The sequence below is a fragment of the Caretta caretta genome, chromosome 4, assembly GCF_965140235.1.
Source record: "Caretta caretta isolate rCarCar2 chromosome 4, rCarCar1.hap1, whole genome shotgun sequence".
NCBI classification, from domain to species: Eukaryota; Metazoa; Chordata; order Testudines; family Cheloniidae; genus Caretta; species Caretta caretta.
The window spans coordinates 139,283-156,423 of record NC_134209.1 but is presented as its reverse complement, the minus strand read 5'-3'; the positions used below and the strand labels follow the sequence as shown (position 1 = coordinate 156,423).

The 17,141-nt window shown below is 50.2% G+C and overlaps 1 protein-coding gene across 1 annotated transcript in view; it reads right to left on the bottom strand.

The window, feature by feature from the left end:
• Nucleotides 1–444: 444 nt before the first annotated feature.
• The window catches only part of LOC125629608 (scavenger receptor cysteine-rich domain-containing protein DMBT1-like), a 59,769-nt gene continuing 43,072 nt past the window's right edge, over nt 445–17,141 (bottom strand). The window contains exons 9-10 of the mRNA XM_075127378.1: nt 1,284–1,325; nt 445–716 (exon numbers count right to left, since the gene is read on the bottom strand). Coding sequence (XP_074983479.1) covers nt 712–716; nt 1,284–1,325 — 47 coding nt within the window. The 3' untranslated portion in view covers nt 445–711. The remainder of the gene's footprint in view (nt 717–1,283; nt 1,326–17,141) is intronic.

Genomic DNA, 17,141 nt, shown 5'->3' with positions numbered 1-17,141 from the left:
ATGAAAATCCCCCACTTCGTCACACAGGTTGCCTAGAGAGGATGTGAAATCCCCATCGTTGGAGGTTTTTAACAACAGGTTGGATAAAAACCTGTCAGGGATGGTCTAGGTTTACTTGGTGCTGCCTGAGATCAGGGGCTGGACTTGATGATCTCTTGAGGGCCCTTCTAGCCCAGCATTTCTATGGCTCTATGAATGGTGAAAAGGACATTAGAGGCACTTACAAACTAAACGCAGACACTTATTCCTGTCCAACAGACGTCCTCAGCTGATGATGGCAACAGCGCGACCAGCTGCGAGTAGACCCGGCCATTTACTGTGTTATAATCATGAAATTCGGCAGGAAAAAAAGCCGTCCCCACCACAGGCCCCGTCCAGGGTGTGCAGACAGCACCACCCAGCCAGAGGACGGCGTGCCCACACTGAATGGGGCAAACGCTGAACTCTGACTAACAGAGTTTTTAATCCATTAAAATGTTGGAAATTATTTTGTGCAAATAAAACATTATTACAGAAAACTATGACATCTGAAAAGCAAAACGTGGTTCAATGAACAGAGAGACGAGGCCGGAAATCCCACACGGGACGCTCCAAGTGCCAGAGAAAAGCTAGGGAGGGGTTGACTGGTTCTTGTAGGGAGACAGAGCAGAGCTCATCCGTCTTTCTCTTGGGGGTCCGCTCAGGCCGTGGCACGGACTCCACCAGGCTCAGTTAAGCTGCAGAAGTTAAACACAGGCAACCTCTGTCAAAGGGAACCTGCCATCATGTTTTGCAATGACAGTGCAGGCTGCGGTCGGGGCGGTCGCTCTAGTGGCTGCAGGGTTCAGTGGACAAAATCTCTAGCCCCGCTGACAAAGCTTGTAGCTCCAGGGTCAGAGACCTGGGTTCCTGAAGCCCCAAGTGCTGGGCTCTGTCCCTGCTGCTTCCTCCCTGCAGTTCACTGGAGACTGTTCTCTGAAGCAGCTGGAGTTATCCTTGCAAAAGCTGAACTCAGCCCACGCTGCACCAGCAGCCACAGAGAAATCCCTCTCACTAGAGTCTTTCACACCTAAAGTCATGGCAGAGAAAACAAGGGGGATTTGGCTGCAAACCTGTTCCTGCACCCCCAGTGTGAATAAAAGGGAAATAAGAGATCTAGAACTCCCCTGTTCTGCTCCTTGGGGCTGGTTTGCTAGAGGGGATGGGCCAGGGAGACTCAGGGTCCAATGACTTGGACTAGGTCTCTCTCTCCAGAGGCCTCAGTGAGAGCAGTGAACCCCTAGGCTACAGCCTCCATCACTTACCCTGGGCAGATAGGTCAGAGCCACTAGATCCTTGGTCATTTTCTGTGCAGAGGAGGAGGAGAAGAGAGAGGATATTAGCATCTTTCACAGGGCAGAGTTTCAGCATAGTTAGTAGATAAGGGGACTCCTATCCAAAGGGAACAGTCATCACCTCACTCTTCCCTAGCAGTCAGCTGGTTGGTGCACAGACCAGTCTACAGGGCAGCTGCCCAGGATTTCCATTATTCACTTGAAAAAAACCTTACCACTGCAGGGGGTCAGCACCGCTCTGTGCTCTTCATGCCTCATCAGAACGGGAGCCCGGAATACGCAACATTCAACATTCAAAGTAGGAAATGCTGGGCTAAGGATACATAAGAACAGCCAAACTGGGTCAGACCAAAGGTCCATCTAGCCCAGTATCCTGTCTTCTGACAGTGGCCAGTGCCAGGTGCCTCAGAGGGAATGAACAGAACAAGGAATCATCAAGTGATCCATCCCCTGTCTCTCATTCCCAGCTTCTGGCAAACAGAGGTTAGGGACACCATCCCTGCCCATCCTGGCTAATAGCCATTGATGGACCTATCCTCCATGAATTTATCAAGTTTTTTTTTCAACTCTGTTATAGTCTTGGCCTTCACAACATCCTCTGGCAAGGAGTTCCACAGATACCCCTACCAAACAACCTGAACTCTGCCGCCTTTGGTCTATGCCCAGAGGGGTCCTTCAAGCACACCATAGACTTCACCCTCACCCTGTGTGCCCTCTGAGCTCCGTGGTCGTGCAGCCACCCAGGAGTGAATCAAATGCCGCGCACTTAATTAGCAGAGCCGTGCATGGCAGCATGTGTTCACGTGCCCCTCCACCCGCTGCTCTGCAGCCGCGTTGCTCCTGCCCTTTGCCTTGGAGCCCCTGGCCAGCTGCTCCCGGGACCCTCCTCCTGGCTGTGCAGAGCGGGGATGAAGTGGGTGGCGCTGATGTCAGGGTTTCCCCCTCCCTCCATCCATGTGACCCATCTCTGCAGTGCAGGCCGGGGGAAGGGGGGACAGGGATCAGGAGCAGGAGAGCTCAGCTTCTGGGGTCTGAGCCTTCTGGTGTGAGTGTCTTAAAGAGACAGTCTGATAGTCTCTCAGACTTCCCCAGCAGCCAGCACACATGCACATTGTCTCTCTCTCTCTCACACACACACACAGAGTCTGGTGTCTCATACACAAACTGTTTCTCTCTCTCTCTCTCGTTTCATACCAGGCATTAGATGGCCTCCGAGACGGTCCATCATTTATGTAAATATTTCCCATAGTTTTAGTCTTGGTCTGTTCCTAAAGCTAATGGCAGGGAAAGCAGGGATTTGAACTTGTGGTCATTGAGGTGACAGAGTGGTGATGATCTGAAGTCAGTGGAAAGACTCCTACTGGCTTCAACAGGCTTTGGATCAGACCCACATTTCACAAGCACCAAAACCAACTTTCAGGTAAGTCAAAAGAAGTGTAACATTAAAAGCAGGTCAAACACCTTCAGGGTCACACTCAGCCATACACAGCACAGCCCTAGGGGGATAATAATTCAGCCCAAACCCACCATATACATTCCTGACTATCGCCTTGTCTACACGAGCAAAATTGGGACCCATGCCCGCAAGCCATGCAATTCCACCAGAGAGAGCAAAGGTGGAGCAATTGAGGAGATGGGGTTCTGGTGTTTTTAACCACTGTATCATCTAGACTTTCTCTGAGCAAGGTTAGAGAACATGTGTCTACAGCCACTCTACACTACTGAAGAAGACCTCTGCTGGGAAAATAACAAAGACAACAGGGCACAGATTATCCAACAAGTTCTTGGAATGTGTTGGAGACAATTTTTCTTTCAGAATGTGGAGAAAGCTACTAGGGGAGAGGCTGTTCTAGATTTGATTTTGACAAACAGGGAGCAACTGGTTGAGAAGTTGAAAGTGGAAGGCAGCTTGGATGAAAGTGATCATGAAATGGTAGAGTTCATGATTCTCAGGAATTGTAGGAGGAAAACAGCACTATAAAGATAATGGATTTTGAGACGACAGACTTTAGGAAACTCAGGGAATTGGTAGATAAGATCCCATCATGGGAAGCAAGTCTAAGGAGAAAAACAGTTTGAGAGAGTTGGAAATTATTCAAGGAGACTTTATCAAGGACACAAGTGTAAACTACCCCAGTGCATAGAAAAGAGATGGCAAGAGACCACCTTGGCTTAACCAGATCTTCAGTGATCTGAAACTCAGGATTCCTACAAAAGTGGAAACTAGGTCAAATTACAAAGGATAACTGTAAACAAATAACACAAGCATGTAGGGACAAAATTAGAAAGGTCGAGGCACAAAATGAGATTAAATTAGCTAGAAATAAAAAGGGTAACAAAAAATCCTTCTACAAATACATTAAAAGCAAGAACAGGGTAGGCCCATTACTCAGTGAGGATGGAAAGACAACAACAGAAAATGTAGAAAAGGTAGAAGTGCTAAATGACTTTTCTGTTTCAAGCTTCAGAGGGGTAGCCATGTTAGTCTGGATCTGTAAAAGCGGCAAAGAGTCCTGTGGCACCTTATAGACTAACAGACGTATTGGAGCATGAGCTTTCGTGGGTGAATATCCACTTCGTCGGATGCATCAGGCAGTGGGGTCGGAGTCCACTACCGATTGAAGCACCGCACGAGGGAAGGCCACATCACCTCTGGCCTGGTGGGTAATGGCGTAGTGTGGCGTGAACCTATGCATTGAGGACCATGTGGCTGCCCTGCAGATTTCCTGAGTGGGAACCTGAGCCAGGAACGCTGCCGAAGAAGCCTGGGCCCTAGTGGAGTGGGCTGTAATCAAAGGGGCAGGTACCTTTCCCCGATCGTAGCATTCACGGATGCAGGATGTGATCCACGAAGAGATACATTGCAACGAGACAGGGAGACCCATCATCCTGTCAGCCACAGCCACAAAAAGTTGAACCGACTTTCTGAACGGTTTGGTTCTTTCGATATAGAAGGCCAGGGCCCTTCAAACATCCAGAGAGTGTAGCCCACGCTCCCTGCTGGAAGAGTGTGGCTTGGGATAAAACACAGGGAGAAAAATGTCCTGGCCCATGTGGAATTGGGAGACCACCTTAGGAAGGAACACCAGATGTGGTCTGAGTTGGACCTTGTCCTTGCGAAAAACAGTGTAGGGAGGCTCTGACGTGAGGGCCCTGAGTTCCGAAACATTTCTGGCCGAGGTAATGGCCACGAGGAACGCAACCTTATATGACAGGTACAGCAAAGAGCACTTAGCCAAGGGCTCAAATGGGAGGCCCCTGAAGGCAGAGAGGACCAAATTAAGATCCCAGGCAGGGACAGGCTGACAAGTCTATCCAGGCCCCTAAGGAAGCGACTGACCAGGGGGTTCGTGAAGACAGAGAAGCTGTCAGCTCCTGGGTGGAAGGCAGAGATGGCGTCCAGATGGGCCCGAACCGAGGAAAGTGAGAGGCCCTGCTGCTCCAGGTGAAGTAGGTCGTCCAATATAAATGGAACAGGGGTGAGCAATGGTGCCTGTCCTTGCTGCTCTGCCCAGGTGGAAAAACGTTTCCATTTGGCCATGTACGTGGCCCTGGTGGAAGGCTTCCTGCTACCGAGGAAGACTTGCCTAACTTGGTGGGAACAGGCCATTTCAGCGGGGTTTAGCCATGGAGCATCCAGGTTCTGAGGTGGAGCGACTCCAAGTTTGGGTGCCGGAGGCGTCCGTGATCCTGCGTGATCAAGTCCGGGAGCAGGGGAAACGCAGGGGGCGCCACTATGGACATCTGCAGAAGTGACGTGAACTTGTGCTGGCTCGGCCACTCTGGCGCTATCAGGATGACCCGTGCACGGTCTCTACGAATCTTGAGGAGCACCCTGTGGACCATTGGAATTGCTGGGAAGGCGTAAAGCAGGCAGCCCCCCCAAGAGAGGAGGAAAGCATCCGCGATTGACCCCAGACTGCGCCCCAAGAGGGAGCAGACCCTTCAACACTTCTTCTTGTCCTGCGTGGCGAACAGGTCTATCTGGGGAGAGCCCCAGAGATGGAACATTGAGACCGCTACATCTCGCCGGAGAGAACACTCATGGCCATGGAATGACCGACTGAGAGTGTCTGCCAGACCATTGTGCACTCCTGGGAGGTAAGACGCCATCAGGTGAATTGCGTGTTTCACACAGAAGTCCCACAGTGCGAGGGCTTCCCAGCACAGGGGAGAGGAGAATGCACCCTCCTGTTTGTTGATATAGAACATCGCCGAGGTATTGTCTGTGAGAACCACGACACACCTGCCCGCCAAATGGGATTTGAAAGCCTGGCAGGTGTGAAAGTAGAATGAATTATATTGAAATTATAATTCATTAAAGAAATGCTACTTGAAGGGTTTGTTGAAATATAGCTGTCAGGAAGAGAAACATTAAGGAGTGTGAGACAATGGGTCATAGAATCATAGAATCATAGAATCATAGAATATAAGGGTTGGAAGGGACCCCAGAAGGTCATCTAGTCCAACCCCCTGCTCGAAGCAGGACCAATTCCCAGTTAAATCATCCCAGCCAGGACTTTGTCAAGCCTGACCTTAAAAACCTCTAAGGAAGGAGATTCTACCACCTCCCTAGGTAACGCATTCCAGTGTTTCACCACCCTCTTAGTGAAAAAGTTTTTCCTAATATCCAATCTAAACCTCCCCCACTGCAACTTGAGACCATTACTCCTCGTTCTGTCATCTGCTACCATTGAGAACAGTCTAGAGCCATCCTCTTTGGAACCCCCTTTCAGGTAGTTGAAAGCAGCTATCAAATCCCCCCTCATTCTTCTCTTCTGCAGGCTAAACAATCCCAGCTCCCTCAGCCTCTCCTCATAAGTCATGTGTTCCAGACCCCTAATCATTTTTGTTGCCCTTCGCTGGACTCTCTCCAATTTATCCACATCCTTCTTGAAGTGTGGGGCCCAAAACTGGACACAGTACTCCAGATGAGGCCTCACCAATGTCGAATAGAGGGGAACGATCACGTCCCTCGATCTGCTCGCTATGCCCCTACTTATACATCCCAAAATGCCATTGGCCTTCTTGGCAACAAGGGCACACTGCTGACTCATCTCCAGCTTCTCGTCCACTGTCACCCCTAGGTCCTTTTCCGCAGAACTGCTGCCTAGCCATTCGGTCCCTAGTCTGTAGCTGTGCATTGGGTTCTTCCGTCCTAAGTGCAGGACCCTGCACTTATCCTTATTGAACCTCATCAGATTTCTTTTGGCCCAATCCTCCAATTTGTCTAGGTCCTTCTGTATCCTATCCCTCCCCTCCAGCATATCTACCACTCCTCCCAGTTTAGTATCATCCGCAAATTTGCTGAGAGTGCAATCCACACCATCCTCCAGATCATTTATGAAGATATTGAACAAAACCGGCCCCAGGACCGACCCTTGGGGCACTCCACTTGATACCAGCTGCCAACTAGACATGGAGCCATTGATAACTACCCGTTGAGCCCGACAATCTAGCCAGCTTTCTACCCACCTTATAGTGCATTCTTCCAGCCCATACTTCCTTAACTTGCTGACAAGAATACTGTGGGAGACCGTGTCAAAAGCTTTGCTAAAGTCAAGAAACAATACATCCACTGCTTTCCCTTCATCCACAGAACCAGTAATCTCATCATAAAAGGCGATTAGATTAGTCAGGCATGACCTTCCCTTGGTGAATCCATGCTGGCTGTTCCTGATCACTTTCCTCTCATGCAAGTGCTTCAGGATTGATTCTTTGAGGACCTGCTCCATGATTTTTCCAGGGACTGAGGTGAGGCTGACTGGCCTGTAGTTCCCAGGATCCTCCTTCTTCCCTTTTTTAAAGATTGGCACTACATTAGCCCTTTTCTAGTCATCCGGGACTTCCCCCGTTCGCCACGAGTTTTCAAAGATAATGGCCAATGGCTATTATCCTCAAACTAATTAACTTAGAGCTCCTACTGAGCTAGGAGATTGGTAAACGTTAGTATGCAAATAAGATATGTATGTATATTTGTCAGTTTCTGCTTTCTTTTGTCTCTTATGTTAAATTGGCTTTGGCTTAGCTGTATAAATAAGTTATCTTGAGCCTCAGAGAGGGGCTCACATCTGGGTGCATTAGCAAAGCGCTTTGCTAATAAACAGAGTGGTCTGACAAATTATGTGAGTCCTGAATCTGACTTTGACAATTTGGAGGTTCCACCGAGATGGCAATCATCTTCACTGGGGCCGTGTGACTCCTGACTGTTCTTATGACGGCCGTGGCAAGCCGGCACCTGGGCATTTGGCCCGAGCGGTCCTCCACCAGAACGGAAGAGTGCATGACCATAGTGAAGTCTATGCCATCGAACCTGTTGGTTCCCACTCTGTTCTGGTAGGGATCCCAGGATCTGACATCAGGAATCTGGTCAGTTAATTATTTCTGTGTTTTGTCTGGACTGAGGACTGTCTTGTCTCTGTGTCTATCCGTCCTCCCTGTGGTGTGTTTGAGTCTGGGCGCCGTCTCCGTCCGGGGATCAGCTGACCAAAGGGTTCCTGTCCCCATGGTCTGAATGAGTGAAATCTGCACAATCGCAGCCGCACCACGCCTTGGGTAAAGCCCTTGGTGTGAAAGCAAGGGCGATTGAGGCAGTAGCCTGTGGGCTCCTTTTGTGTGTTGCACCGGGCATCGCCCTGATGAACCCGACTTTCCTTCTTGTGTGATTTGTGTGTGAAGTCCTCCTGTATGGGTAACCAGACGTCTAAGTCGGGACAGTTCCCTAAAGGAACGCTGGCTCATTTTATGTATTTTAGGAAGAGTCCGGACTCCTGTAAATTTCTGGAAAAATGGTCTAGGCTAAGGGGGTCAGGTAGAGTGGCTACTACCACCACTACGCTTCTGTCCCCAGAAGCCTTTACAGCTATTCTGAGGGAAAATGGGCCCTTTTCCCACAGAAATGGTCTATAAGGGACTGCTGCAGGCAGCAGGCAGAGAGAGAATCTGATCAAAATTGTTTGACTATTGGGTAATGTAATCAAAATCACTAAAGGATGTAAGGGGTTTCTATTGGAACTTAACTTGGCTGCTCCTGGTTGTGTCTAGTTGTACAAGATGGAAGTGTAATCGGGGTACAGTTGTGTAAAAAAGTAATCACAGCGCAAGGGATGTTAGGCAAAAGAGAATTTTGTGTGTGTGTATAATGCTAAAATCTGAAGCTGTGTCTCAGCTATTACCTGAGAATAAACCTATAGCTTGGTACAGCAGAGAAACTATTGCAAACCTGGTCTGTTGCACAAGAGGGGAAACTGAGGTACACCACCTCATTAATTTCATAAATGATCAGTGAGTGGGGTAATTCACTAGCCTGACTATAGAACAGCCTGACTATAGAACAAAATCAGTACAGCCTGGAGGTAATTCTTCTGTTTTTCCTGCAATTAGCAAGGAAATTTGTAAAAGAAAGTGGTATTATTATGAAGTAATAATCTGTCCCCACCAGGGCGGTAGAAATTGTTTCTTTTGTTTTTAGACTCTACAAGCAAGCTGGCGCCAGCGGAAGAAAAACTCAGAATACCATGGATCTATGTTTTGTGTTGTTTGTCTGTGGTGTTTGTCTTGTTGCTAGCATTGTTGTGTTTTAATGAACAGAAAACCTCATGACATGGGTGGGGGATGGCTTCAAAAGGCTGACCTTGGGGGGCGGGGGGGAGATGTGTATGTGAATGCAAAAGGCTAACTCAGGAGAATCCCAAAATTCAGTGGCCACTGTTGGGATCTTGGGACAAAGACCGAGTAGACGTCTTAAAAGACAAACTCAGCCAACCTAAAACTAAATTCGCGAAAGGAGAGGTTGATTGTTTCATGCAGTGGTGGGAAGAGGCAAATCATAGGTGGACAGAATCAAAACTTGCCCCTCTCAAAGATTCTGGCTTCTATCCCACCAGATGCAATTCATTTTACTGTTGTTGATTTGTGCTCTGCTTTCTTTTCTGTCCTGGTTCACCCTGACTCCCAGTTCCTGTTTGCCTTTTCTTACAAGGGGCAACAATACACATGGACCACACTGCCCCAGGGGTATACTGAAAGCCCGTCATATTTTTCCCAGGCATTAGCCCGAGACCTTGCTGACCTTGTTTTCCAGGTCCACGCTAGTCCAATATGTAGATGATCTACTCCTCTGTTCCCCTTCATTGTCTGCCTCTGAAACTGACTCTTTAGTGCTCCTTACTGCCCTAGCAAATAAGGGTCACAAAGCTTCTCGCTCTAAACTACAACTCTGTCAAGCTTCTGTCACATACCTTGGATTTCTCCTCTCCCAGGGTTCCTGTGTACTTTCTCTCACCTGCGTCCCAGCTATCCTTAGCTTTCCCCGACCCCGCTCCGCACGCCAGGTCCGCAAGTTTTTAGGCATGGCTGGATTTTGCAGACAATGGATTCCCCAATATGCCTCCCTTGCAAAACCTCTCCAGGAACTCACTCGATTCTCTGTGCCTGACCCCATGCCGTGGCCCCCTGAGGCCAATTCTGCCTTTGTTTCCCTCAAACAGGGTTTGGCTTCTGCCCCGACTTAGGGCTGCCTGACTATTTTAAGCCTTTTACCCTTTTCTGCCATGAACAATCTGGGTGTGCACTTGGAGTTCTCACTCAGATGCACGGAGAAAAGAACCGCCCAGTGGCTTATTTCTCTGCCACTTTAGACTCTGTTACCCAAGGCTTACCCCCCTGCCTGCGTGCTGTGGCTGCTGCAGCACGCCTAGTCGAAATGTCTGATTCCCTTGTTCTCTGCTCTCCTCTTACCCTCCTGGTCCCTCACTGACCTCACCCTGCTCCAAGGCTCTGCCCCAGAAACCGAGAAAGAATCCTGGGTTGACCAAGGTTGCTCTCCACATCCCGATTCTCTTTGGCACTCGCCTACTGGTGCCTTTGTAGCCCCCTTTTCACTCTACCCATCTCTGGCCGTCCTGCTACACGGTGTTTCGCATGTCGGAAAGGAGGGGATGGTCTCTGCTGTAACAAAGACAGGATGGTGGGCCCCCCCATTTTAGCTCTTTTGCAGCCCACCACTGTGCAGCCTGTACCATTTACCAAAGCCATAATATTGGTAAACCTGTAAAAGTGGCCCAGGGGTTCCGGGGCCTGCCTCAAGCACCGTTCTTGCACAAATGCCTAAGTGTCAACAATATGAATTTATATTGGTTATGGTATGTTTATTCTCTGGTTGGATTGAAGCCTTTCCTTGTCGCAAGGCTGACTCACTGTCTGTTGCCAAATGTTTGTTAAATCATATTATGCCTGCCAAGGGAATTCCTACTACTCTGTCCAGTGATTGGGATACACATTTTACTGGAGAACTTGTTCAACACCTGGACCGTATATTACATATCAAACACCTGCTGCACTGTCCCTACTACCCACAGAGTGCAGGTGCAGTTGACAGACGAACTGGTGTACTTAAGAATAAGCTTGCTAAAATTTGTGACTTTATAGGATTAAGCTGGCCCGTAGCCTTACCATTAGCTCTTATGGACATGAGATCCACTCCATCCCAAAGGCATAAATTAAGTCCCTTTGAAATTGTTATGGGATGCCCTATGCGAGCTATGACGACCATTACTCCCGTTCCAGTTTTGAACTTGACTCACAGTGCGCTCCTTCAGTATTGCAAGGGACTAATGCAAGCTGTAAGTCACTTCCATTCACAGGTTCGAGCCGCCTGGCCCACGGAACCCACCTCCGACGCTTGCCACAACCTCGAGCCAGGTGATTGGGTCTACGTACGGCGCCATCATCGAAAGCACGCCTTGGAGCCCCGGTGGAAGGGTCCTCATCAGGTACTGCTTACTACACAGACGGCTCTTAAACTATCTGGCATCGCAGCGTGGATACATGCTTCACAGTGTAAGAAGGCACCATCCCCAGAGAACCAGTCATCACCTCAGGACAATGCAGAGTCAATTTTGACTCCAGAAGAAGACGTAGAGGAACAGTCTGCAATACCTTACAATCTACGCTCTCGTAAGGGTTGCCAGAAGCAGACGCTGTTCCTCGGCTGCTAGTATCTTATGGTCTGGGGAGACCACGATGACAATTCTTTTATTCAGCAGCAGGTGTGGATAGCTCAGACCCTTAATATTTCTAATTGCTGGGTCTGCAGCCACATCCCAGCCCACTCTCAAACTGGTGTTCCTGTCCTGGCTATCCCACTCAAGTCCCCAGACCTCACTGGAGGGCCTCGTCCGTTTAACAGAATATGGAACAGCAATGACACTTGGGAAGCGGTAGGAACAAATGCATCTCAATGGATAAGTGTGGTGGAGGGAAAAGGTCATTGGTGTTGGGTGTGTAATGGGACAGGGCTGGATCTGGGGAAAAGCCGTTGCCTTCAGCATATTGTGGCCAATGGTGTATGGGATTATTCAAACAAAACTAAAAAGTGGCGGGCCGGATATGGAGATATGAATTCAAACAGAGAAATCAATCTCATGTTCCCCCTACAGTCATGCAAATAACACCACTCCTTGTAAGGAGAATTACCCTGTACCCTTTGTGGGGAAACTCCTCCTCCTTTACAAACACCTATATGACAAATGGGTGCAACCGACCCTTCCCGACCTTAATAGGCCATCATTGGGTGTGTGGGACCAGAGTTTATACTGCACTACCAGCTAATTGGTCAGGAATCTGTTATCCTGCCCGACTCTTCCCACAATTCCGAGTGCTAGGAACCTTCCCTCGAGAACGCCTCCGCAATTTCAGGCGAAAAAGAAGGGACTTAACAGATGCCCAATGGTATGTAAATAACATAAGCCCCTTAACCTGGGAAGAGGCCATAGGCGGTTCCTTCATACCATTAGGGGGAGTAATACACCATGCAAAAAGGCTCCTAAGGTTACAAGCAGTAGTTGAAATAATGGCAAATGAAACCGGAGAAAGTTTAAGAGCCCTGGCCAAAGAAACAGGGGCAATCCGACAGATGGCCCTCCAAAACCGTCAGGCATTGGACATAGTGCTGGCGGCAAAAGCAGGGACTTGTGCTCTCATTGGAAAAGACTGCTGTGTGTATATACCAGACAACACCAATGAGGTAATAGATCGTGCTAGCCACTTAGAACAAATCACATATCTTCCCCAAAGAGCCAAGTTCTTTATGGAAGTGGCTAAGTAACCTTTTCAATTTCTCTGGCATAGGAAACTGGTTGTTTCAGGGAGCCCTAATTCTCCTGTTTGGAATCCTAATAATTTTTGTATGTTTTCAGTTACTTTCCTGTTGTATCCAAAATTGTGTCAGGCATGCTACACAGATAGCTGCCCCAAACCAGAGTGCTAATTTGATGACTTTAAATATCACTGATGAACAAAGAGATAAAGAACGATTGATATGTGGAACCCAGTCATTGTTGGTCGTTGCGTAGCTTGACCAAAAGGAGGGATTGTGAAAGTAGAATGAATTATATTGAAATTATAATTCATTAAAGAAATGCTACTTGAAGGGTTTGTTGAAATATAGTTGTCAGGAAGAGAAACATTAAGGAGTGTGAGACAATGGGTCCTCAAACTAATTAACTTAGAGCTCCTACTGAGCTAGGAGATTGGTAAACATTAGTATGCAAATAAGATATGTATGTATATTTGTCAATTTCTGCTTCCTTTTGTCTCTTATGTTAAATTGGCTTTGGCTTAATTGTATAAATAAGTTAGCATGAGCCTCAGAGAGGGGCTCACATATCTGGGTGCATTGGCAAAGCACTTTGCTAATAAACAGAGTGGTCTGACAAATTATGTGAGTCCTGAATCTGACTTTGACACAGGCAAGGCACACCGCCCTCAGCTCCCTGACATTGATATGTAAGGTGAGGTCCTCCAGTGACCAAAGGCCCGGGGTCCTGAGACCCCCCAGATGTGCCCCCCAACCCAGATCCAACTCATCTGTCGCCAGTGAAAAGGAGGGCTGGGGGCTGGTGAAGGGCACTCCCGCACAAACCTCTCTTGGGTTGAGCCACCACCTGAGGGAGTCCAGCACCGCACGGGGCAGCATCACCACAGCGTCCAGAGCATCCCAGGATGGCCGGTACACTAACGCCAGCCGGGACTGGAGAGGGTGGAGCCTGAGTCTGGCATGACGCACCACGTAGGTGCATGCGGCCATATGTCCCAGCAACCTCAGGCAGCTCCTCGCTGTAGTGGTCGGAAAGCGCCTGAGACCTAGGAGGATGTTGGACAATGACCGGAACCTGGACTCCGGGAGATACGCCCTGGCTTGAGTCGAGTCCCGGACTGCCCCTATGAACGCTATCCTCTGAATGGGCGACAGGGTAGACTTGGCCTCGTTCAGCAGGAGGCCAAGCTCTAGGAAGGTCTGCCTGATGAAGGCCACCTGCACCTCTACCTGAACTCTGGAGCAGCCCTTGATGAGCCAGTCGTCGAGGTAGGGAAACACCTGGATATGGTGTTTGTGCAGGAAGGCGGCCACGAAGGCCATGCACTTCGTGAAGACCCTCAGGGCCATCGACAGCCCAAACGGCAGGACTGCAAACTGGAAATGGGTGCTGCCCACCACAAAACGGAGGTAGAGTCTATGTTGAAGTATTATTGCAATATGGAAGTATGCGTCCTTCAAGTCGAGGGCGGCGTACCAGGCTCCTGGATCCATGGAGGGAATAATGGAGACCAGAGAGACCATGCGGAACTTGAGTTTCTTTACAAACTTGTTCAGACGCCGGGTCCAGAATGGGTCTGAGGCCTCCTTTTGCCTTCGGTATTAGGAAATACCAAGAGTAGAACCCCTTGCCCCTGAGCTCCTGAGGAACTTCCTCCATTGCCCCAACCGAGAGGAGGGACTGCACTTCCTGAGTTAGAAGCTGCTCGTGAGAGGGGTCCCTGAAGAGGGACAGGGAGGGGGGCTGGTGGGGCAGAAGGGAATAGAATTGGATGGAATATCCCCATTCTACTGTGCAGAGCACCCAACGGTTTGAGGTAATTCGGGACCAGGCACGGTAGAAGGGGGATAGATGGGACAAGAAGGTAAGGCTGTGAGGATCCAGTGTCCTGACTGGTAGGTCGTCCTCGACTGCACCATCAAAACTGGGGTCTAGGCCACGACGGAGGTTTTGGTTGGCCGGAGGACTGTCCAGCAGGCGGCTGTTGTCTTCTCCTTCACTTCTACTCTGCCTGTGTGGAGCCTCGGGACGGTTTTGAGGCTGGTAAGGTCGTAGGGCAATTTGCGGCCTAAAGTGCCTGCACTGTGTGGCCGGCGTATGCAGGCCCAGTGAGCGCAGGGTAGCCCTGGAGACCTTTAAACTACGGAGCCGTTTGTCCGTTTTCTCCGGGAACAGGGTGGGACCTTCAAAGGGGAGGTCCGGGATGGTTTGTTGGACCTCGTAGGGGAGGCTGGAAACCTGTAGCCAGGACCCTCTCCACATCATCACGCCAGTGGCCAGCGAGCGGGAGGCCGCATCAGCCACATCCAGAGCAGCCTGGAAAGAGGCTCGAGAGATCAAGTTCCCTTCCTCCACTAGGGCAGAGAACTCCGTCCGCGAGTCCTGAGGAAGGAGTTCTGCCAACTTGGATAGCGCTGAGCATGCGTTGTGGCCATAGCAGCTCACAACAGCCTGTTGGTTGGCTATTCGTAGTTGCAAACCCCCTGTTGAGTAGACCTTTCTGCTGAAGAGGTCCAGCTTCTTGGCCTCTCTGTTCTTTGGGGTAGAACCCTGGAACCCCTGCCTCTCCCTTTGGTTAGCCGAATTGACGACCAGAGAGACCAGGAGAGGGTGGGCATACAGGTGCTCATGTCCCTTGGACAGTATAAAGTATCGCCTTTCTGTCCTCCTGGCCATAGGGGCCAGAGAGGCTGGGGTCTGCCAGAGTGTCCGGGAGGTGTCCACGACTGTTTTGATCAATGGCAGAGCGACCCTGGACGGGCCTGAGGGAGCTAAGATTTCCACTACTGGGTCCACATCTACTTCCACCTCCTCCGCCTGGATGGCCAGGCTCTGGGCAGCCCTTCTAAGCAGCTGCTGGAGTATCCGGTTGTCCTCCAGGGCCGGTCCCTGCAACCGCTTCGTCTGGCGAGGAAGAGGAGGAAAGCACCGGTAGGCGACCTTCCTCGCTACCCTCCACCCCGTAGGGTCCCGCGGCACAAGGTACTGGGGTTGCGTGGCCGGTGCTGACGGAGGATTCGGCACCGCGACTGGTACCTGGGTTGACACGGATCGCCGAGGCGTGCTCGAGGGTGCCGGCGTCTGAGGAAGCAATGCCGGATCTTGTTGAGCAGGTGGTACTCCCCTTTCAGACGGCAGTGCCGCTGGCAGAGGCACCTGCGCCGGTGCTGCCGACGTCGAGCAGACCGACGCGGACCTGGAACGCGGGCCCTGCACCTGTCCCTGGCTCTGGTGGTAAGCCCAGGGAGTCCAGAAAGGTCACTGGGAGGGCAGTTGCCACTGTTGTTGCCACGGAGCCGGGTAAGGTTGGTGGTTTCGTTGGGATGCGGACCTCCTGCTCCTCGATCTACTGGACTGGTAGGATTCCACCTCCGACTCCGAGGTCTCCGAGGTGCCGTGAGGCCAGGGAACAAGGAGGTCCTCCTCTCTGCACCGGCAGTGCCGGGGTTTGCTGTGCCATCATGGCTGGTTTTCCCCTTGATGGAATCAGGGGTCGGGCAGTCACTGGCGGCTCGTCCTCCCTGTGTGGGGAGGCCGGTACCGGCAGATGCATGAGGTCCAAAGCCACCTCACACGCCTCTACGCCATGTTGGATAAATACCCACAGTGCACTGAATCATAGAATCATAGAATATCAGGGTTGGAAGGGACCTCAGGAGGTCATCTAGTCCAAACCCCTGCTCAAAGCAGGACCAATCCCCAACTAAATCATCCCAGACAGGGCTTTGTCAAGCCTGACCTTAAAAACTTCTAAGGAAGGAGATTCCACCACCTCCCTAGGTAACGCATTCCAGTGTTTCACCACCCTCCTAGTGAAAAAGTTTTTCCTAATATCCTACTTAAACCTCCCCCACTGCAACTTGAGACCATTACTCCTTGTTCTGTCATCAGCTACCACTGCGAACAGTCTAGATCCATCCTCTTTGGAACCCCCTTTCAAGTAGTTGAAAGCAGCTATCAAATCCCCCCTCATTCTTCTCTTCCGCAGACTAAACAATCCCAGGTCCCTCAGCCTTTCCTCATAAGTCATGTGTTCCAGTCCCCTAATCATTTTCGTTGCCCTCCGCTGGACTCTTTCCAATTTTTCCACATCCTTCTTGTAGTGTGGGGCCCAAAACTGGACACAGTACTCCAGATGAGGCCTCACCAATGTCGAATAAAGGGGAACGATCACGTCCCTCGATCTGCTGGCAATGCCCCTGCGTATACATCCCAAAATGCCATTGGCCTTCTTGGCAACAAGGGCACACTGCTGACTCATATCCAGCTTCTCGTCCACTGTAACTCCTAGGTCCTTTTCTGCAGAACTGCTGCCTAGCCATTCGGTCCCTAGTCTGTAGCGGTACATGGGGTTCTTCCGTCCTAAGTGTAGGACTCTGCACTTGTCCTTGTTGAACCTCATCAGATTTCTTTTGGACCAATCCTCTAATTTGTCTAGGTCCCTCTGTATCCTATCCCTACCCTCCAGCATCTCTACCTCTCCTCCCAGTTTAGTGTCATCTGCAAACTTCCTGAGGGTGCAATCCACACCATCCTCCAGATCATTTATGAAGATATTGAACAAAACCGGCCCCAGGACCGACCCCTGGGGCACTCCACTTGACACCGGCTGCCAACTAGACATGGAGCCATTGATCACTACCCGTTGAGCCCAACAATCTAGCCAGCCTTCTACCCACCTTATAGTGCATTCATCCAGCCCATACTTCTTTAACTTGCTGGCAAGAAT